We start from the raw sequence: 23,671 nt of genomic DNA on the forward strand, positions 1-23,671 counted from the left end.
AAACACATACATACATACATACATACATACATACATACATACATACATAAAAGTAGTTGCCATGAAATCTACCTACAAAGTGGTCAAAAAGACACAATCAGGCTACAAAGGATTCACTTAAAGGCATAGCCTAAAATCTGTGATGAATTTGTATTTCAAATGCAAACCTGGATTTCAATGGTATATAACAAGGGGAGAAATGTTGCCTGAACTATAGGAAATAAAAGTGCCTTTTGGCAGTTAAATTTTTGTACTAGTTAGAGAAGTCTGGTGCTAGGAAGAATGTTACTGACAGGTCACAAGTCTCGGCCAATATAGTCAAGTCTTAGACACGAGACTGTTAAGAGAGCACAAAGACACATGGCCCTTGGCAAGTAGTCTCTATTTCCCCACTAATAAAACAAGAGATATAGACTAGCTCATATTTAAGGTTCCTTTCAGCCCTATCTGCCCTAAGATGGCTTGTCCTAAAACAACAGTTCCATGGAGTAAGCTTCTACAATCAGTGATTACACTTCTTGCTCACCACACAATGGCTTCTTGATCATGCCAGGCTGGCCCAGGGATTTAGGGAAGAGTAAAAGTTGGAATGTTCCACCTCTCTTCAGCGAACTGGCAATAAGGATAGTGAAGAATTGCCACTTCTGCCACACATATGGAAATTCCAATAAAGAAAATGCAAGCCAGGGGTGCCTGGGTGGCTCAGTCAGTTGAGCGGTTAAGCATCCAATTTCGGCTCAGGTCATGATCTCACAGCTTGTGAGTATGAGCCCCACATTGGGCTCTGTGCTGACAGCTCAGAGCCTAGAGCATGCTTCAGATTCTCTCTCTCTCTCTCTCTCTCTCTCTCTCTCTCTCTGCACCTCCCCTGGTTGTGCTCTCTCTCTCTCTCAAAAATAAATTGTAAAAAAAATTTTTTAATTAAAAAAAATTCAAGTCAACAAATTAAAGCAGCTAGTGATGTGGTGATCTAAAAGAGGCAGGGGGTATATCCCAAGAAACTGATGAGGGGAACATTACCTTTATGAATCTATCATGATGCAGGATTTGACTCTCAGTTTTGTAGGCTCAGCTACCCACTTAGTCAATACAGAGAATGGATCTATTAACCAGGGCAGACCTGGATTAATAAAGCTCCCAAGATTGACATGTAAAAACAGAAAGCTAATGTACTGATTTCCAGTGAGACTTACAACTGGATACGCAACCAGATAATTCAAGTTGTCTAGCCTATACAGCCTCTCCATTCAGAGAAGCTCCTGGGAAGCCAAATTATAATCAGAAGGTTGCTTTGTGGATTAGAGGACACCAGTATTCAAATCAAATGCTTAATGCTATCATACTCTGCTTACCAGGGAGACCATCCCTGAAGTGGTGGGATCTGCACAATAGCACCTGACCCCTGGACAGTGCTTAAGGGGGCCAAGACTGTAAGAGACAACATAAACTTCTATAACCAACTCCTGTCATGACTAGTATCGATTCTCTATAGATGTTCACGTTTTATCAAGCTACCACCTAATCCTGCTGACCTGGGAGCAAATCCCTTCTCTTTGAACTGCTGTTACATATCTTTTTTGATTCATAGTGCAGGAAATCCAAAAAGTTTAGCTCAAAGAATATCATGTTATTCATCTTATTTCCAAAGGTTTTAAGGAAAGCTACATGGTAACTTATACTAATTAAAAATAGTATTAGTAGTACCTAACATTTAGTGAAAACTATATGTCAAGCACTTTTCTAAACAGTTACACATTAACTCATTAAATCCTCCCAATAATCCTATGAGGTAGGAATTATTATAACATCTATTCTCAAATAAGGAAATTGTGGCACAGAGAGCTCACATAGTAAAGGCTGAGCTGATATGAAACCCAGGAGCTCTAGCTCTAGAATCCCCTGTTCTTAATCACTATGCTCTAATGGCTCTCAAAATAGTAACAATATGGACTCACTACAACGCCTGGGAAAATCAATATCCATTTTTACCAGCACTGCAGTCTTTCTATAGTTCTGCTCAGACTATTGTTATCAATAGGCATCCTTTAGACTATGGGTGCTAGGGAGGCTGGGTGGGCTAGGCTGAAGAACTTAAGTAACCCTGGATCCCAGAGGTTTGGCTTTAAACTCTCCCCAACCCCCACTCCTTGTTACCCATGACCTGATACCAAACAGAAGGCCTGGATCACCTTACCTTGATGTCCTTGACTCTAAGGGATGTACCAAATCATAGGCCTGAGGCAATGGAACACTGCTTCCTTAGTCTATCTAGTTAATTAGGTGGAATTGGTGCCTTAAAACATTAAAAGAGAATTAGATGATCCAGCAACTCCACTTCTGAGAATATAACCAAAAGAATTAAAAATGGGGTCTCAAGGGGCACCTGGGTGGCTCGGTCGGTTAAGTGTCCGACTTCGGCTCAGGTCATCATCTCACAGTTCACGAGTTCAAGCCCTGCATAGGGCTCTGTGCTGACAGTTCAGAGCCTGGAGCCTGCTTCACATTCTGTGTCTCCTCTCTCTGCTCCTCCCCCGTTCACACTCTCTCTCTCTCTCTCTCTCTCTCTCTCTCTCTCGCTCTCTCTTGAAAATAAATAAGATGTTAAAAAAAAACTTTTTTAAATGGGGTCTCAAATAGATGTTTGTATACCCATATTCATAGCACATTATTCATAAGAGCTATAAGTAATCCAAGTGTCTGTCAATAGATGAATGGGTAAAGAAAATGTGGAATATACATATAATGGAATGCTATTCCACCTTAAAAAGGAATGACATTCTGACATGTTACAATTGCAAACTGAGGAAATCAAACTAAGTGAAATAAGCCAGTCACAAAAAAAACAAATACTGCATGATTCCACTAATATGAGGTACCTAGAGCTGTCAAATTTAGAGAGAGAGAATATAAAATGGACCTTATCAGGGGCTGGGGGTGGTGGAGAATAGGGAGTTATTGTTTAATGGGTACAGAGTCTTAGCTCTTTTCTGTAGGATAAAAAAAAAAGAAAAAAGAAAAAAGGTCTGGATATGGATAGTAGTGATGGTTGTACAATAATAGGAATGTAATTAACAGTGCTTAAAGGTACACTTAAAATAGTTAAGATAGTAAATTTTATGTTATGTATATTTTGCTATAATTTTTTAAAAATTAAGTGGAATTATTAATCGACACCTACTGACCTCTTCATATACTAAAAAAAAGAAGTGACATCTTTTGTGATAGACTAAATATTAGGTAACAGGCTCTATGCCTAGCCTCAAAATACTGACATTAGGTGGGGGTAGCTCACAGAAATATGTGAAAAACAAATATCTTTTTAAAAAATCATTACAATAACAAGATTTTTTAAGTTCACGGTTTACATTTCATTTCAGGCTATTGAAAAGTTATGTGTGGGTTTATTTGGACCCTCATAGTTATATCCTTATTTTTAGCACAAAGGTAAGCAGTATAGTTGGGAATAATGAGAAAGACTTTCTGAAAGCAGAGAGTGGTGCTTAAAAGCACAAGCTTTGGAATGTGACACACCTAATTACCATTACCAGTCTGCTACTTGCTAGTTGAGTATCATTGGCTGAGTTATATAACCTCTCTTAGCCTTAGTTTCCTCATCCATAAAATGTAAACACTAATTCCTAGGCCCTAAAGCTACTCTGAGGATTAAATAATGTAAATAAAGAGACTGTTTACCAAGTCTAACACAAAATAAACACTCATCAAGCAGTTGTTACTATTAATAAAATTTTAATAGAATAAAAGTAGACAGTAGAAAAAATAGGAATTGTGGGATCTTTCAAATGCTATCAAAACTATAAATTTTATGGGGTGCCTGGGTGGCTCAGTTGGTTAAGCATCCAACCTTGGCTTGGGTCATGATCTCACTGTTTGTGGGTTCCAGCCCCACGTTGGGCTCTCTGCTGTCAGCACAAAGACCACTTCCGATCCTCAGTACCCCCCTCTCTCTGCCCCTCCCCCACTCACATGCTCTCTCAAAAATAAACATTTAAAAAAGAAAAACTATAATTTCTATTTTCTATAAGAAATAAAGATATGGGGCACCTGGGTGGCTCAGTCAGTTAAGCCTCCAACTTCGGCTCAGGTCATTATCAGGTCATTATTATCCTGGGTTCAAGCCCCACACTGGGATAGGTGCTGATAGTTCAGAGCCTGGAGTCTGCTTAAGGTTCCGTGTCTCCTTCTCTCTCTGTCTTTCCCCTGCTTGTGTTCTCTCTCTCTCAAAAATAAATAAACATTAAAAAAAAAAAAAAAGAAGTAAAGATATACTACTAGCATTTGTAACAATCAGGTTGGGGAAAGGAAAAAATTCTGATTTTAATATTTTGCTTAAAGCAACAAGAGAAGAAATAAGTCCATGGTCATGAAAGATACGAAAATAATTGTAAGAAAATATTTTATGCAACTTTTTGCCAATAAATTGGTAATCTAGATGAAATGCATGATTATGAAAATATAAATTCTAAAATTGAGTCAAAAAGAAAAAGAAAACCAGTCAATAACCACAGAAGATAGATGATGAAAGATCTAACTCTAAAAATATAACCAAGTCCAGACAATTTTGCAAGCACATATTGTAACTTTCAACGAAAAAACAGCACAGTAATTTCCTACAGTTGCACCTCTCCAACTTCTCCAGAGCATAAAAAAGAAGGTGAAAATCTTCTCAATTCATCTACAAAGCTAGACTAATCCTAATATCAAAATTGAGGGGGCCCTGAGTGGCTCAGTTGGTTAAGCCTCTGACTCTTGATTTCGGCTCAGGCCATGCTCTCATGGGCCTGGAATCAAGCCCCCAGGTTAAACTCTGCACTTAAGTACTTAAGGTTCTCTACCTCTCCCACTGTCCCTTCCCTGTTTGCACATGCACGTGCACTTACTCTCTCTCAAAAAAAAAAAAAAAATTAAATAGACATAGCACAAAGAAATACTATGGGCCCATATCACTTATACATACTGATTCTGAAATCATGTAAACAAAATATAAACTAATCAAATCTAGCAAGTAATTAAAATAGTAATCAGAATTTATTCTGGAAATGTGGAAATGGTTCAGTGTGAAAAAATATATAAATATAATTAATTACATTTATAAATTAAAAGATATAAAATAATATGCTTTTCTCATTAGACCTCTCAAAAAAAGCATTTGATCATTTCAACAGTCGTTCCTAAAGATCATAAAACAATAGGAAATAAAACTGGTAAAATACCAATGCCATTTCCAATAAAATTGAAACAAAGAGGAGATGCCTATTATCACCCAATTTTTCAACACTATTTTTGAGAGTCCAGCTAATGCAAAAGATAAGAAAAATAAATAAATAAGATATAAATATTAGAAAAGAAAATATAAATTATCATTATCTTAAATATTATGATTGTATAGTATGACAAGAAATGTAACCTTAATTAAAACAACTGTTAGCATCAATAAGAGAGCCCATTAGTGGGAAAGAATATAGGATAAATAACTTTTAAAAATCCGCAGTCCACAGCTTCTCTTTATATTACCATAAGCAGATTAAAAAAATTAAATAGATAAAGAGTCCCATTCAAAACAATGTTTAACAAACAAGGTTTATTGTTTCATTTAGCACTAAACATTTTTCCTGAGACAAGAACACAGATTTAAAACTTTTTTAATTTTAGGGGTGCCTGGGTGGCTCGGTCAGTGAAGTGTCCAACTTCAGCTCAGGTCATGAACTCACAGCACATGTGTATGAGCCCCATGTCGTGTCAGGCTGTGTGCTGACAGCTCAGAGCCTGGAGCCTGCTTCCCATTCTGTGTCTCCCTCTCTCTCTGCCCCTCCCCCCACTTGCACTCATTCTGTCTCTTAAAAATAAATAAAACATAAAAAAAAAAGAAACTAAAAAAAATTTTTTTTAATCTTAGAAGTACTAATATATATTAATTAGTACTGGGGCATTGGGTGGCTCAATCAGTTAAGCATCTGACTCCTGATTTCAGCTCAGGTCATTATCTCACGGGTTTGTTGGATCGAGCCCCACATCAGGCTCTGCACTGACAGTGTGGAGTCTGCTTGGGATTCTCTCTCTCTCTCCCCCTCTCTCTTTGCCCCTCTCCCACTCATACTCACATGCTCTCTCGCTCTCTCTCTCTCTCTCTCAAAAATAAATAAATAAACTTTTTAAAAAAGTACTAGTATATAAACAAATAAAGGTCCCATTATTAAATAGTTCACCCTATCTACTCTACCTGAGTATGTAATCATAGTTATGTAATGCTAAAATAAATCACAAAGCAAACATTCCAAGTTTGGGAGGTTGGTGGTTTCAAAACAGCACCACTTCATTTGATTATTATGTACAAGCATTAGACCATACTATAGTGTAGATAACATGCTAAAAAGTCTTTTTATATTGTATTATTGATGTTGCTAGAGAACAGTAGTATTACATCATTACCAAAATTGAAATTTACTTATTTTATATATATATTATATAAATATAAATATATATTTTATATATATTATATATATATGTATATATAATACATGTTTGATATATTTGATTAACACTGACCTCACTTCCATTTCATTGCTATAAGATACAATGTCTTGGTTTGTTAAGTATTTAGTCCCAAGGCTGGGGAAAAGAAGCACATGGTAGGTAGAGTACTCAGCTGAAAATATTCGGGGGAAAAAAAAAGATGCGTTATAAGATAGTTTTATCAAAATCCTTTCTAATTAAAAAGATCCTTCATTCTTTGCATTATCACAGAAAATAAGAAGGAGCTACATAGTATCATGCAGCATTAACCTTGAGAAAATTCAGATTTAATCTTACTTTAGTATTGAACCAAACCAGGTTATTGGCACAATAAATAAGATGTCTTCAAATCTTTATTTCAGGGATCAACACTTATTTGTAAGATTAAAATAGGGAGAATAATATTACCTAAAATGAATTAAATACTATAATTAACATTAAAAATTATAATTTGCAAGAAAGTTGAATAATATGTATTACATAATTAAAAGATAATTAAGGACAGGTTCCTTCACACATACCCACACACACATTTCCCTAAAGCTTTATACATTTAATGGTTAGCTAATTGGGGTAGGGAGGAAATGAAAGTGTCCATTAAGAACTACTCAATCTCTTGGGGCACCTGGGTGGCTTAGTCGGTTAAGTGTCCAACTCCTGATTTCGGCTCAGGTCATGAGCTCTCCTCCTTGGGATTCTCTCTCTCTTTCTCTCTCTCTCTGCCCCTCCCCCACTCACATGTACTCCATCTCTCTCTCTCAAAATAAATAAACTTTAGGGGAAAAAAAGGAAATACTCGATCTCTAAATATGATTGCAAAATTGTCAGATTGTTCATTCATTAGATAAAAATGTGTTGCATGCCTACTATTTTCTAGGTACTTATCATTGTGAGACAGTAAAAAATACTGCACTGGAAAAGGACTTTTTGGATATTATTACATCTCAAATGTATTATGCAATATGCGGCTGAGAATTAATTATATTTAACACATTCAACATATAGAACAAGATTCTGAGTAATCAAATCAATTATACCCTTGAGCAACTCAATTCTTTAAATTCCTCTCACTATTCCCTTGAGTTAATTTCTACACCAGGATTCTTTTCCAGTTCTAAAATAAGAGAATAAAGACATTTCCTGCAGAAGACCTAATATAAAAGAAGAGAAATGTAAGAGAGGGGATACATTAGCTCTTAAATTCTTGTTTCCATTTGCTCTCAATAGCACTTCTAATGTTTCATTTTCTCTTCAAAGAAAATCTTGATTTAGAAGAACAAAAAGTACAATCATCTTCAACATCAAAACAAGTATATTGTTTAGTTCTTACTAAAGTTAGCAATACATTGAAACTGAGGAAGAAATATTAAAACAAATCTTTATTCTAAGTTATATAATGCCACTCACCATAGTAATGGTCTGATACTTTGGTATATGACTTTGTAAAATAAATAGTACCAACAGGTAGAAAATTTTCCTTTGCTCTCTTAAGACAGTCCTTAGGGGAGTTTTTATCAGTGTTTGCTCATAACTTGAATGTTAATTTAAAGAAGTGTCACTTCTATCACCTAAATGATATATTTTCTAGAAAGGTGATTTAATTGGGAAGAGAAAAATGCCATATTGCTTCTTCCTCCCAAGAGGAAAGGATGCATTCCATTCCTGTGAACTCTCTTTGTCTCTCTCTGCCTCTGTCTGTCTCTTGGGTTCTGTGTCTCCATCTCTCTCTGCCCTTCCCCTGCTCACATCCTCTCTCTCTCTCTCTCTCTCTCTCTCTCTATATATATATATATATATATATATATACACACATATATATATACATATACACACACACACATATCCATATGCATACATGTCGATGTAGATATACATATCCGTATATGCATATGTATGCATATCTGTCCAACAAATGTTTGATTTTGAGATTTCTCTTCCTCTTCTTACTGATTCATTATGCTCGGTGTGATGACTTTAAAACTACTGCCTTTCACATTTCATTCATTCATCAATAAATAATTGAGTACCTGAATGTATCGAGTACCTTCTGCATGCTTAGCATTATATCAAATGTAAAGGAAGATACAAAATAAATATAAGGCAAGACCTTGCCCTCCAGAATCTTTTGATCTCTTCCAGAAGCAAGATAAAACGTGATATATCATTAAGTAATTCATATGACTAGTGCCAAAATCAAAGGTACAGGTAACATGCATTTTACATTTATGTAGAATTTTAGAGCTTCAAAACACTTTCCTGTATTTAATCCTCAGAACAGTCTTGTGAAGTACACATTGTCAGCTCCACTTTAACAACAAGGAACCTGAAATTCATAATTTTAAGTGGCAGCCTTAATCAAATAGATTATGAGTGGAAGTCAAGACTTGAGCCAGGGTTTTCTTATTCTAAGTCCAGTGCTCTTTTCAATACAGCACAGGAAACCAAAGGCTGGGGTATTAACAGGAAAACAGCCAGCTTTCTGCTACAGATGGAATTGAACTAGATCTGATAGGATGTCAGGAAAACATAAAGCTATCTGAGCAGTGTCCAGCTAAATGTCCAGAATAATTTTATTCTGCAAATATTTGTACTTCAGTGTTATACACACACCACAACTACCATTTCCTTAGTTTTAGTGCCTTTACCTCCTCAGTAAGAGATTTGCTCTCGGAAATGAGGATGTCAAATGTAATTAAAAAGCTGGCCTAGCAGGATCATATAAATCTTAAATCACAAATATATATCTTAAAGGTCTGGCTTCTACTAATCCTTACACATTTTGTTTCCCCTCAGCACCGGAGAGTATATCTCGCCCCTATCCTTTTCTAGCATTCTTGCTCCCAACAACCACTTATTTTAAGATGTCAGTAGCTGACCCTACCCCAAATTCCACAGGTTCACCCCAGTTTTGTCACCCCAGCCCCTGCCCACAACATCCCCCTCCCTCGCAATGCATATAATACCTAGTTCCGGCTCTGCAGGTGCGGTCGGGATGCTGTACACAGCACTGACAGATAAGATATGACCTTTCGACTCCGTCCTTGGGGACCTCCCGCTGGCCGCGCAGCGTAGTTCCAACCCCGGCAAAGGGGCTCCCGGCTCGGGACCGCAGCCACCGGCAGCGCACGGTCCGAAGTGATGCCTCTGACAACTAGAACGACACTGGGCGCCGGGGCGTGCATCACTCCGCCCCATACTCCTGCCAACTGCAGGGGACTTGGGCCGGTAACCAGTCCATCCCACCCCACAGGCGAGTCCGGGCCAGCCGGACCTCACGCAGGACCCCGACGACGGGTCGCTGGCAGCGGCGGCGGCAGCAAAAGCCACCCGCCCCCAGTGCCCATAGCCGCCAACCTAAGACCCCCTAGGCTGGACCGCAGAGAAGCGTTGCTATGGAAACCCCCTGAGGATCACGTGACGTCCTCGGACGACCAATCGCCTCTTAGCTCTGCCCGCGGCACCGCTTTCCGCCCTCCCTTCTGCCCCGCCCCCTCCCGCCCCCGCCTTCTTCGCCCAGCCCCGCCCCTTTCCTGCGGAGAGCCCGCGCCTGCGCACCGCATCAAGCGCGCTCCCTCCCTCGCGCGCGCTCCCCGGGGAAGCGTGGGGGCGGCGTAGGAGGCTAGAGAAGAGCATGAAGCTGAGGAGGAAGGAGCGCCGCCAGCGCGCAGGCCCAGAAGCGCCCGAGCCCCGGCTGCCGGCGACGCCCCAGAGCGGAAGAGGGAAGTGAAGGCGCCAGGCTGCGGGTTCCCGGTGGGTGGGCTACGCTTACCGAGGTAGAGGCAGCACCAACAAGAGGCTTTTGCCACCGGTCCGGATCGGGGATGTCGAAGAACACGGTGTCGTCGGCCCGGTTCCGGAAGGTGGACGTGGATGAGTACGACGAGAACAAGTTCGTGGACGAGGAAGACGGGGGCGACGGGCAGGCCGGGCCCGACGAAGGCGAGGTGGACTCCTGCCTGCGGCAATATCCTTGCGTTTGCCGGCCTCCGTACCCCACCGCGCCCCTCTCCCCGGACCCCGCCGCCGGCAGGGTCTGCGAAGCCGGGGCCGCTCCCGGGGCACGGGCGCGGAGCTCACCTGTCTCTTTGGGCTCCCCCACTCTGAGAGGGCAGGGGACGCTCCCATTTCTAACCTAGTCGCCCCGGGACCCCAGGGTCCCGCCTGGGAAACTTGCCCTTCCCGGCGCGCCTTCCCCGCCCCCGATTCCTCAGGTTGCGGCCGGAGTTGCTGCCTGCAGGGAACTGGCAGGGCGGCCGCGCCCTCGCGGCGCGGGGGGAGGCATCTGGTGCTGCTCTGTGGCCCTCGGAGGGCGCCTAAGTTGTCCTCCGCAGGACGGTGCCTGCCGGGGCCACGGTGGCTCCAGAAATTTCTGATTGGGAGGAGCGGGCTGCTTCTGTTCTGGTGGTTTGGTTTTGGCAGCGTTGGGAGAGTTTATTCCTTGCCGGCAGGGAAGGGGCGATTTGCAGAATTGAGGCCCTCTGTCCTTTTAGCCCGTGGGCTTTTTTGCTTTTCTTTCTTTTTTTTCTTCTTCTTTTTTTTTTTTTTTTTTTTTAAGAGAAAGGAATTTGGCAATATATAGGTTGCAAGATAAACAATTTGCTAACCCGGGGAGGGGGGGGGGTGAGTCCAAAGCAACCAACTCGGGCGAAGGAAGCTTGGAGCCTTTTACCTGCTAATAAGCAAGGGACAATAGAAAGACAGAGCTTGCATGTGGAGAATCCCTGGAAATATTTAAAATAAACCCCAGCGAATAAAATAGATGAAGAATAAAATAGACGATGAGTCATTTGTACGAAGCAGAATGGTTTTTGTAATCCTGAAATCGTTTCCATTTCAGTTAAAATGTGGCTGTCAGTTCCTGGTTTTTGTTTTTGCATATTTGAATATTCATAATTTGAACATTTGCACCAGATATTTTTTAGAAAAATGTAAATGTTGCAACAACTAAAGCTGTAGTTTTAGAGATTCTCAATTACTGAACTCATTCATTTCTGATTATTCTCTAATGTATTCATAAGATAAGACTTTTTAAAACCCTTTCCTCATCTATATCCTATTAAAGTATAATGGGGAAATATGAGTGAAAATATTTGGTTCTACTATATCTAGTCTTAAAGGCACCTAAAATACAGCATTAAACATTTATCAACATACAGATGTTTCTTTGATTTCCACAACCTTCATAGTCAGCTGTTGCTATTTTTCATTATTTAAATACTTAAATGTTTTGGGTCTTAAAAGTGAGCCAATCTTGCAAAAGGCATGCTTTTTCTAGAAGTTCGTTAAGCCTTGAAAATAACAGCTTACCACCAACCCTAAGGCTTGTGTTTTTGGTTTTGGTTTTTTGGTTTTTTGTCAGACGATCCCCCCTCCCCCCAGAAGCAATGAACATTATTCTGTCTGAAAACATTCTTTGTGATGGATAAATAATGTTTTGTGAAACTAACTGTAGGTTGGTGGGTGATAACTCTTAACTGGTACTGCTGTATTCATATAATGGGTCTGCTTTGTATAAAATAAAAAGATACTGTCTCTTCTTCTCTTGTTACAACCGAGAGACAAGCTTTGGTCAGGCACTACAGATGGAGGAACAAGTGAACTCTGGTTTTCCTTTTAGGGGAATGATTGTAGATTCTGACAGTCTGATTGGCCTTCCGTGCCTCGTACTTGCTAACTCACTAGTGCTTCCAAAGACTAAATTTAATAGGTATGATATAAGACAGTTTTAATAACCTTTATGAAATATAAGAGAAAATATCCAAAACAGAAAAATTAAGCTGCTGCCTAAAAAGTCACTGAATTATTAGCTCTTTTGTGACGCCTCTTTTCATCAATATTGAGAGATTGCTAATGTATATCATTTCGATTGCTAGAATAATGACCAGTATTTTCTACCAGCATTTCAGTTAATGTAGAATATAAGTCTAGCAAAAGTTTGGTCTTTCATTTTTCCAGTTAGAATCACATAAAAGACATTTTGGTTGAGGATAGGTGTTTCATGTTGGGACCTATTAATTCTTTTAATATAGCTTTGGATAATGTTTGCATGTGTCTTACTGGAAAATGAAAGGCTGTCAAAGTGTTCATTTAGTAATTGGAGCCACGCAAGAACTGGTGGTTGCTTTATTACCTTCTCTAGTGTTTTCAGTATCATACCTTTGACTGACATCCTTGAAACCAACATGTTGAGTTTTACAATATTGAACGTAGTGACCATGGTAATTTTTCAATGTAAAAGTCAAGGCTTAAGAGCCAGTGCTTTCCTGAGGCCTGCCCTCTCCTGCTATGCCCTTAACCTCCATCACAGGAAACATGACCGCTGCCCTACAGGCAGCTCTGAAAAATCCCCCCATCAACACCAAGAGTCAGGCGGTGAAGGTGAGTCACAGACAACTCCGTGATCTCTGCTGATATCTTAGCATTCTTACCAAAATCCTGGAAATGTCTTGAAATCAACAAATCTTTTAACTATTTACTGTCTTTTACATACAAGAGCTCACAATGCAGCTTGATAGGTAAAAATTTACATATGAAAAGTTAGCACTCTGATATTGAGCTATGATAAGAGAGCATTTTGTATGTTCCGTGGAGGCCACTCAGGTTGAAGTTGAGCAAAGGCTTGAAGAATAAACAAAACTTTTACGAAGTAAAGCGATTCTACTTGGTTGCTTTTTAACAATTTTTCTAAATTATATAAGAATTAAATGTTTATAGAAAACTAGTAATCTTCATCATCCTACTGTCCAGAGATAATTGGTTATTACTTTTTGGTGTTGCTATATATTGATAGAGCTTTTCTATTGGTATTTTTTTTTTAATAAAAATGGAGTTTTATAACTGACTTTTTTCTTTTTGCAATATACATGAATATCTTATCTTGGCAATAAGTTTATTTCTATAAGCCTCTTTTTTAATGCCTGCATATAGATATGCTGCGGTTTACATATAACTAATCTCCCTTTGTCATATATTTAAAATATTGACCTTTTTTTCTTGTCAGCAGTACTGAAATGAACAATTTTGCATAAATTCTTATTTGTTTCCTTTGAATAAATTCCTAGAAGTGCATTGCTGAGTTTGAGAATGCACGTTTTTTAAGACTTTTGGTACAAGTGTTATTGCCAAACTGCCCTTCAGCAAAACCTGACTTACATTCCTGGGCAGCAGTCTTTCAGTGATTCTTAAGAACATTTACTTAGTGTTTAAAATGTGGCCCAGGGCTCTGAACCGATTGTCCATAGGAGCCCTAAGGATCTCTTTATTGAGTATTAGTAACAGTTTGGGCAAATGCATAATAATTATCTAGGCCACAATAAGAGGAAACATTTCTTTGGTTTTTGAAAATGGTGGGGAACGTCATTGAAATTTCAATTTTACCACCTTCTGCTTTTATGTGGCTGAGTTTTTATCACAGTTTGTGGGTGGAGAATTGTAAGAATATTTTTCTAAATTGGGTAATTGCATAGCCTTTAAACTGAAAAGAGCAATAGGAGGTAGAAACATTCTGTAAAACCCTGATCAGTAGGAATGCCGAAGAGATCACTCTTTCTTGAATAGGAGAAGTGAACTGTTGGAAGGGTAAATTAAATGTTCTCTTTGCTTGGCTTCATGGGTGAAAAAATAACTTTGCTGTTGGAGCAGCCTTTTATCAAAGAAAAAAAATTATAAATGAAGATCACTGTATCTTATATCTTGACTATAGATATGAAACTTAAAATTTAAGTTTTCTGAACGTACTGTTTTTGAAGGATGGTTCAAGGTAGAACTGCAGCTCATTTTGTCTTCAGATCTTTTTCTGAGTACAAGAAGTAAAACTGAAATGTGGGTTCAATGACATTGGCAAATTAGCACCTCTATCTGTAAGCAAATCCTCTCAGCGCCCCTTCAGATACGTCAAGAATCTGACCCCCTCCACTGCTACCATGCTGGCCAAAACCAGCCTGTGTTATTGCCATAACTTCCAAACTGGTCTCCCTCATTCTGCCTTGTCCCCTGCCCCCCACCAGTCCCACCTCAGCTTATTCTCAGCATGGCGGACAAAGTGATCCTGTTGAAATACAAGTCAGGTTATATCGCTGTTCTCAAAACCTTCGGAACACCTTCTCATTTCTCTTAACGAAAGCCTAAGTCCTCACGGTGGCCTGCAGGGCTTACACAATCTGCCCTCCCACCACCGCTCTGACCCGTCCTACTCTTCCACTGTTATCACTCTGGCCACCAGGGATCTTCTTGCTGTTCCTCGAACACCCGGAATACACTCTAACAGCAGTTCTTTCCTCTGACCGACATACTGTTCTCTGATACCCCCAAGGATTCTTCTTTCATGTCCTTCAGGTTTTAAATGTCACCGTCTCAGTGTGGCCTTTCTAGAGCAACCACTTGGCACGCATATGTCTAAATGTTCTGTTCTTATCCTCAGGATCGAGCAGGCAGCATCGTCTTGAAGGTGCTCATCTCTTTTAAAGCTAATGATATTGAAAAGGCAGTTCAGTCCCTGGACAAGAACGGTGTGGATCTTCTAATGAAGTATATTTATAAAGGCTTCGAGAGTCCCTCTGACAATAGCAGTGCTGTGTTATTGCAATGGCATGAAAAGGTGAGTTATGAATTATAAATCTCTGTGGCCGGCTCCTTTATAATAGTGACAATGACAACTCCTCTCATCTGGATAATTACTTTGACTTGGTTATACATCTTTGTCTTTACAAATAAATGTGTGAAAGTGAAAGTTAGATTTTATGCTTACTGCCTTGGTCCTAAGAGATTCTGATTTGCAACACATTTATTAGTAATGAGTATTGTTCATTTAACATAATCTTGAACTTTGAACTAAATCAAAACCTTGAAAATAAACAATAAAAATCAAGAATTCTTGGACTGTGGCCAAAAGGTAGAAACAACCCAAGTGCCCATGGACAGATGAACAGGTAATCCATTTTATGCATACACCACATTTTGTTTATTGGACAACCAAATAAAGGAAATTATGACACATGACACAGCACTGATGAACCCCGAAAACATTACTCAAGGTGAAATAAGCCAGGTACGAAAAGACAAATACTGTGAGATTCCACTTCTATGAAATATCTAGACTAGGCAAATTCAGAGAAACAGAAAATAGATTAGAGGTTACCAGGGAGTGGGGAGGAGGGAGAATAGAGTTACTGCTTAATGGGAACAGCATTTCTTTTTAGGGTGATTAAAAAGTATTGGAAATAGACAGTGGTGGTGACTGTAGAATCCTGGGAATGTAATGAATGCCACTGAATTTTACACTGGTGGATGGTTAAAGTAGCAAAGTGTATGTTATATATGTTACACAATTTAAAAAACTCGCGGGTGGGATGAAGAATTCCTGTATTTTTTATGCATTTCATTCTGCAGATAGTACACAGTCCATTAAAGAAATAGTTAAGGGGAATTTTTAGCTTTAGCTTAAAAGTTGATAAGGTAATTTTTAACACCCAACACTTAGGTAATATTAATATTAATGTAAGCAGTGTAACATTTAAATAGAACCAACCACAGAGAAGGGATATGTTCTCTAATATCTTACAGTTCCCGGCACTCAGGTTTTCAGAAGCTATTGTGTGTGTCTGAGTGAAAGCACATTCGGAAATACGAATAGGTAGTAAAACTTGTCCATTAGTCTTGGCCAAGTCACTTGGTCGCTCATGCACTGTCAAATAAAGAGAACTAACATTTACGGACACGGTAACCATACCTCCCGTTTGCCCCAGTTTATGCCTGTTTTCCCAACATAATTATGAATAGTTCCCTTTCACTCCCCAGTGTCCCACTTGGAGAATAACGTACATGGTCCTCCTGTTCAGGAACACGTTCCATTTGCCAGCCACTGTACCGTTAGTTTAGGTTTCATTCACTCCTTAAAACAGCGCTGTAAGGTATAAAACATCTTTATCATCCTCAATTTAGAGGTGAAGAGCCAGCTTAAAAACCTAAGCAACCTGGCTCCTATCTAGTCTCAGGATCATAGTAGACCCTAAGGGAGCACTTACTGTATTCCAAGCACCTTGTAAACATTAACTCATTTAACTCTCGTAAAAATACCAAGAGGGAGAGCTTGCTATTATTTGCCTTTTGGTGGGTGGGGAAGCAAACTGAGGCTCATATTAAGTTTTCGTTGCTTCCTAACATCACTCACCGGTTTTTGCCAATCTGTCTCCTAAACGCTTCTCCAACCATCTACTCAGATACACCTCTAATGCAACTCTTCATAGCGTCTCTCCCAGTCTGTTGCCGTAGCTTCCTAAACAGGCCTCCGGCTACCAATTTCACCTCCCTCAAATCTCTTCTCCACCCGGTCGCCAGAGTGTCCTCTCGAAAACCCAGATCTACCCTGTCAGTCACCTGCAGAATAAAGCCCGAGTTCCCAGGTCCAGCCACTCCTCTTCATGTTATTCTCCCTGTGCTCCAGCAGCGAGCACAGTAGTATTGCTTCCCAGAACACCCCATACCGTTTCACACCTGCATACTCCTGCTCGTGATTTTCTCTACCTCAGTGGCTCCTTACACCCCAGTGCACACTTGTGTGTACAGAATATTATACTATATTATAGTATAGTAACGATCTCTACATGTCTGTCCCTTCCCAATAGACCAGAAGATGCTATATCCCTAGCATCTAGCATAGTACCCAGTACATAAAAGTATTCAGTAAGTAAACCAGAGCTTCAAATTCCTGATGCTTAGTCATGACTTCCAGTTTTTTAAGGTAAAGTCAAAATTACAGTTCCTAAGTTCTTAGCTATTAAATAATATATTCTTAGCTTGGGAGAATAAAAAGAATCTGACAAACTGGCTAATCTAAAGGAACTTAGGACAGTTGATCTCGGTTTCGATTTCTTCCTGCCCGTGCTAAGAAGAGAATAAAGTGAATATCCTAAATCTATACTTGAGCACCTGTTTTAGGCAAGAACATGCTGTAAACCTTTAAGAACATACTGTTATTCGAAAACAACATACTAGAATGTAAACTAGTATCTCACTAGCGTGTGGGTACATAAGGGTAGGGACTGTATCCCCAGTGCCAAGAACAGTGCCTGGGACATGACAGGAGTTCAAGAAGTGTTTATGAAAATTAAGGAATTCAAAATCGGTAGCGGCACACATTCCTTCTTAAAGAAAAATGTTCTACTTGGTATGAGGACTGACCCTTTATGATTCTGTCAACATTTACGTTTTGGTCTGTTTTTAGGCACTTGCTGCCGGAGGAGTGGGGTCCATTGTTCGAGTGCTGACTGCAAGGAAAACTGTGTAGCCCAGCAGGGTCTGGGTCTCTCCTCTGGGTGTGGGAGTTGCTGGTACAAAGACCAAAACAACCAAATGCCACCGCTGCCCTTGGGGGTAGCATCTGTTTCTCTCAGCTTTGCCTTCTTGCTTCCTTTTTCATATCTGTAAAGAAGGAGATTACATATCAATTTTCCTTTCATGAAAATTGGGATAATATAGAGGAAACGTTTCAACAGGAGTGTTTCACGCTCTCAAAACTATTACGGTGATGTGTATACCTGTCTGTATATAATATAATTTGCCTTCAAGTTTAAGTGTGCAATTTTAACCCCTATTGGCTGGTGGGGGTTTTTTTGTTTTGTTTGCATTTTTGTTTTTTTGAGGTGTTCTGTTTTGTTTTTCACTAATAGTGAAAAATTTGATCTGAATTTGAGGCCAGTTTCCTAACTCATTGCTAGCCAGGAAATGATCTTTACAAAAAATACCTTTGAGAAACTGGCAGCTATTAACATTGCAAAACTGGACCATAATTCCCGTATTTAAGCAAAATGTGTTTCTGGAACAGGTGGTGGGTGAACAGCACGACCGAATTCCACCTTTGTTTCTGCTTACCTCCAGATCATGTGAGCTTAAGTATGCCTCTTCCTCTCCGCACCCAGTAATCATGGCCTCTCGATTTCTCTGTGGTCTCCAGGGTCCAGAGCAAGAAGTCTTGCTCTATAAAAATGTATCTATGAAATGCCAGAGCCTGTTTGGCCTGAGCATAAAACTTTGTTCTAATAATATGACCCTATTTGGGGAAACTACTCCAAATCAGAAAAGACATGAAAACTTTGATGAAGTTCAAACTCTGGGCAGCCTGTGAATGAAATGCTGATTTATTTAGAACTCTAATAGCTGCCTTAGACATGATGAGGTATATAACTAGTATCTGATATGCCCTATAAATGTCTTCAGTGTTCTTCAGGGTAAATAGGATCTTAAAAACTTTGGTTCAGATCCAGACATCTACACATTCTGTATTTTAGCTTAGTGGTTCTTAAAAAAGGAAAACGCCGCATAGCAAAAAGTGTTTACTTGTTGGACAAACCAAATGGGTTCTCAAAAAATGACCGGTGCTTATAAAAAGTTATTATTCAGTGGCTCCAAAACAAACCACCCAAATGCATATGACCAAGAGGGAAATCAGCCTGTGTTTCGTATTTACATTGGGCGCCAGTTTCATAATCACTGTCTTATGTGAAAACTGGTGGGGAAATTCTATAACCTCTTTGCTGTTTTTGATACCTGCTTTTTGTTTTGTAAAAATGATAAAGTTCAGAAAATAAAATGTCAGTGTTGAATAATTTATTTTTCTAACTCCTATTTTAACACTTATGAATGTGTGATTAATTACGAGGGAAGATTTCCTGTTTTACCAGAAGGTTGTGCTCTTGACAAGAAGTAATTTGGTACAGGTTTCTAAAACTACTTTATTCAAATACAAAGTAGTGGAGAAAAGGAGACAGTCGTCGATGATGTCAGAGCACCACCAGAGCCTTTGGAACGATTCCTCGCCTTCTGGGTGCTCGCTGAGCACCTGGAGTATCTGCCCAAAGACCCAAACCAGAGTGTGCTGTGCTCATTTCTTACCAGCTTCTGAGCCCTTTCTCGCACTGCTGCCCCTGACTAGACACCTGCTTTAAAGGTTGAGAAACTCAACAGGAGGCGCGCCTGCGTGGCTCAGTGGGTTGAGCATCCGACTTTGGCTCAGGTCATGATCTCACAGCTCCTGTGTTGGAGCCTCCCATCAGGCTCTGTGCTGACGGCTCAGAGCCTGGAGCCGCTTCAGATTCTGGGTCTCCCTCTCTGCCCCTGCCCCACTCACGCTCTGTCTCTCTCTCTCTCTCTTTCAAAAAGAAACATTTTTTTTTTAAGGCAATTCATAGGGCTGTGAGTTAAGAGAAGTTAAATAATAGGTACAGTAGGCACAGCATAACTGTACAAACTTCAGATGAAAACAAGTGATACTGCAATACTTTTTTGTAAAATCCTTAACATCATTTTCATGACTATAGTGTTAGAGAAAATTCTGGAGCTCCATATTTTATAGTCACAAAGGTGGGTGTGTTCAAAGACTGCCAACCTATCAGCTTTGCTCAGAAAGACAGTAAATATATTTAACAATTAATACAGCATAGGGACTAAATCAGAATGGACTCCAGCTGGAAACAACCGTCTCCATGGAGTCCTCTCAGCTGAATGTCAGCCTAGGTCACAGCATGATGCAGGGCCGCCGTGGTGGAAAGGGGATAGGATGAATTGTAAAAGATACAAATGCTAAGGGGCACTTAGGGCACAAGAGTAGTTCTTTACCTTCCATTCTCTTCTACTTGAATCTCAGTGGTTTTATGGTCTCATTTGAGCCATTTTTCTTCGTTTTGCTTTTGCCATTTTTTAAAGGAGGAAAAATGGCACACACACACCCTTTTTGGGTCGTTTGGTAACAGCACCATTTAGGTAACAAGTCTTAAGGAAACTCAGTAACATGCAATCAGTCAGTAGATGATACAAATTCACACTTTTATAAGCATTTACTGTGTTCCCAAGGATCATGAAAGACAGAATAGAAGAATAATACATAGTAACTAACTTATAAAAAACAGGTATGAATAATTTTACCCTCCCAAGTATTTTTGAACATTTCTTCAAATGCCAGTTGTGTTTAGAGCATGTAAAAGTAGTCTATTAACATGGAAACATCAATAATCCTGCCTAGGTCCATGTGGCCCAGTTACATGGGCTTATAAAATATATGAATTCCAACACCAATAGATATAACACAAATAGCAGGAAGCCAATGACACAGCACCCCCAGCATGTGGTAGTACCACGGCTTTTAGTTTCCAACGCAAGATTTGGTTGGAGTGAGAGTAAGTGGACTGAGACACGAAAGCCACCCTTGATCGAGTACTTCCTATGTGTCAGTCCCCTTCTATGTTTTATCTTCAGAACCAAAGCTTAGAAATACATATAAGATCACATGGTTTATAAGTGCCAGAACTAGAATTCCAACTCCTATCTGCCTGAGTCCAAGGTTATACTACACTATTTTCTCAAGTCCGATGTTTGGCGAATACAGATGTCTCCAGGACAAATGAGGATTGGGGTTTTCTCTAGAAATCTTAAACCTTCATGTGTGGGGGCTACTGTCGAGAGGTAAAATCCACTCAAGAGCCCTTCAGAGAGGTGAAAGGCGACAGGTGCCCAAGCCGGAAGCAGATTTGGAGAGACGCTACAACAACAAAGGACCTACTTGGAAGCACACAGAACATAGTTATTTTTTCGCTGTGAATTTTGCTTGCCTTTTGATGATTTTTAGAGTTGTGAGGTTAGAGGTCAACACCCATAACACATAACTCCACTAGAAAAAAGTGGCTGAGGGCTTCTCAAAGCATGTGGTTGCTCTTGTGCCTTGCTCTTTGTGCAATATTTTTAATATGTTCTTGGTTTCCCACGTTTCCACAGATGATGTATTTTAACTAACAAACTTCTAATTCGTTTTGTCATAATTCCATTTAGCAAGAACCAGAACCTCAATCTCTCATTTCATTAGCCAAGCTCACTAGATTATTGGTCATAACTGAACGTTATTTGCTTAATTGAATTCGTAAGAATCACTTTGGTCACCTCCACTATAATTGGTCAGTGCCCCATTTTGGAGGTACCCCAAATTGTCAGCTTATCTCAGACCACGATCCTGGCGTGTGTTCATTCTGGGTTCAAAGCCAATTGAGGATTAGAGTTTTTGCAGGTGAAATCCTAGGATGTGGGACATCTCTAAGATAACTCTGGGCTTGAGGAAATCAGAATCAAAAACAAACAAACAAACAAAAAAACAGGCATGCGGATCAGGAAACGAGGCACCACTCACCAGGCATGACCCTAACAACAGCTGTGTTCTTTGTGCATAGCACCACCACACATTGGCCAACCTCCAGCAGGATAGGTATGGGCCTGGATACATTCTAACCCGCTGTTGTCTATGCCTGCCTTCCCCCTGTTTACATTTTCCTTGTCTGCTTTCCTTTCCCTAATTATTTCCTTCTGTCTTCAGTCCCTGCGGCCACTGCCTTCCTTCCCTGTCCTCTCTCTACTCCTCCTGCCACATTTCCTCATGCCCAGGCACTCAGAGTCATTTCCACTGATTAAATATGTGGTGCTCAGGCAGATCAGTTCAAGTAATGCCCTCCCACAATTCACCACCTACCCCCAAATGTTTAGATCGCCTCTTCCTAAACTGCAGAAATGCCGGGTTTTATTTCCGTAGGTTGCTTTGGACAGCAATTGAGCAAATAACCTACAATCTCACAATTTCAGACCAAGTTTTAAATACACTTTTTCTTTTAGATTTACAAATAACTTCACCTTAGAGACAAAAAAAAAAAAAAAATACAAAGGAGCACCAAAGTGACTGGGAATGGGAAGATGAGCCCAATGAAGAAATCGAATTGGCCCTGAACATTTTAGAAAGGGGTGCTCTACAACATGGCTTCTTCTATCCATAGTCCTTCCAAGGGACTTCCCCCCACCCCATCTGCACCTCGGCCCAGTATCACCGATCGAATATGTGAAAACCCCCAGTTTCAAAACGTTCTGTGCACTACCATGCAGGTGCCTCTTGGACCCGTCTGGGACATCCAGAGGTACAGCATAGCATCTGCCTCAAGGTGGCGCTGCTTCCCCACGGTGATGAGCCAACCACAGGCAACATGGGACGCCGCTTCCACTCACATTTGTTTTATTTCATCATTTATATTACTTGGATGTTTAAATAATAAGCGTAAATTATCTGTGTTTACATCTTCTTAGGAAGCAATTCCCTAAAGGCTGTACATATGAAAGACAAATTGAAGAGTATACGACTCACCTGAATCCCACCGCCCAGCGTTCTAAGACCCACAGTTTTCAGCCCAACATTTAGCTCAGGCTCTCGAGGACACACCCACTTGAACTTTCTGCCAGACTGTGCAACCTCTCTGAAGTCATAGCTGAGCCTTAGTCTTCTCAATCCCGCGACATAGTCAATGCTCACCAATTATATCTATTGGTTGTATCATATTGACTGAGTGGAATCGTCTAAGATATCCTGAGGTATATGCACAGGTCCTAGGGTGCCTGGATAGGAGAACATATTAAAAGCACAAACTGAGAACCATGCAAAGAGTTCAGTAATCCTCCTTGGATTCAAGTAGCCTTTGAATTGAATTACAAATTCAATGTGGACATTTAGGCAGAAAATGTATCAGCCTTAAGCAGAAATTAGGCCATGATGCGTAGCTTGTGTGGCCTTTTTTGTGTGCGGTTTGGCAAAAGTCACCAGAGACAGTAGCTGAGGGTCAGAATTCCAGCTCAGCATCTGGCTGGCAGTGGCATCTAGGGAATTTACATGCAACAGCTTTCATTATTCTGTGGTATCACCCCTAAGGTCAGAGCTGCGCCCCAATCCTTTTTCTTTTCTTCCTTCAATGTAAAAATCATTAAATAGTATTCATTAACTTACACCACCTCTCTTGACTCTATTTATACTTAGAATTTTCTAATGTCAAGTCTTAGGGTAACGAATGCCATAAATGGACAATATCACTGAATAAAATCGTGCTTCCTTTTGTTTATCCAAAAATTGAACCAAGATTGCAGAAGTGCCTCTAAGTTAAGATTCTCTTCAATTTTGATGATTGAGTATTCATTGACCTATGATTTTGTAATTTTATTCATTTTCATTTTTATCCATTTATTTTCAAATAAGTAATTTGTTCATATGTTCAATATTCGAAAGGCAAAAAAGATGCACTATGGTTATTTTTCCTCCTACCCCAGATCCCCTTTCATAAATCAACTAATA

At 40.0% G+C, this 23,671-nt stretch overlaps 2 protein-coding genes across 4 annotated transcripts in view; one reads left to right on the forward strand and one right to left on the reverse strand.

Annotated features, from left to right (window-relative positions):
• RGL1 (ral guanine nucleotide dissociation stimulator like 1) overlaps positions 1 to 9,883 on the reverse strand; it is a 253,629-nt gene extending 243,746 nt beyond the window's left edge. For 2 of the 3 annotated variants that reach the window (XM_042975485.1, XM_007096227.3), the window contains exon 1: positions 9,495 to 9,883. The gene's annotated coding sequence lies outside the window, so the exon portion shown is untranslated. Of the gene's footprint in view, positions 1 to 6,564; positions 6,665 to 9,494 lie in introns of all 3 variants that reach the window. The other variant, XM_042975481.1, reaches the window with a different exon arrangement.
• A 286-nt stretch (positions 9,884 to 10,169) lies between these two features.
• On the forward strand, positions 10,170 to 19,133 carry ARPC5 (actin related protein 2/3 complex subunit 5). Its single transcript, XM_042976186.1, has 4 exons — positions 10,170 to 10,495; positions 12,837 to 12,909; positions 14,951 to 15,127; positions 17,753 to 19,133. The coding sequence occupies exons 1-4, from the start codon at positions 10,353 to 10,355 to the stop codon at positions 17,813 to 17,815; spliced, it is 456 nt and encodes a 151-aa protein (XP_042832120.1). The 5' UTR covers positions 10,170 to 10,352; the 3' UTR covers positions 17,816 to 19,133.
• Positions 19,134 to 23,671: the final 4,538 nt, after the last annotated feature.

The sequence above is a fragment of the Panthera tigris genome, chromosome F3 (genome assembly GCF_018350195.1).
Source record: "Panthera tigris isolate Pti1 chromosome F3, P.tigris_Pti1_mat1.1, whole genome shotgun sequence".
Taxonomy (NCBI): domain Eukaryota; kingdom Metazoa; phylum Chordata; class Mammalia; order Carnivora; family Felidae; genus Panthera; species Panthera tigris.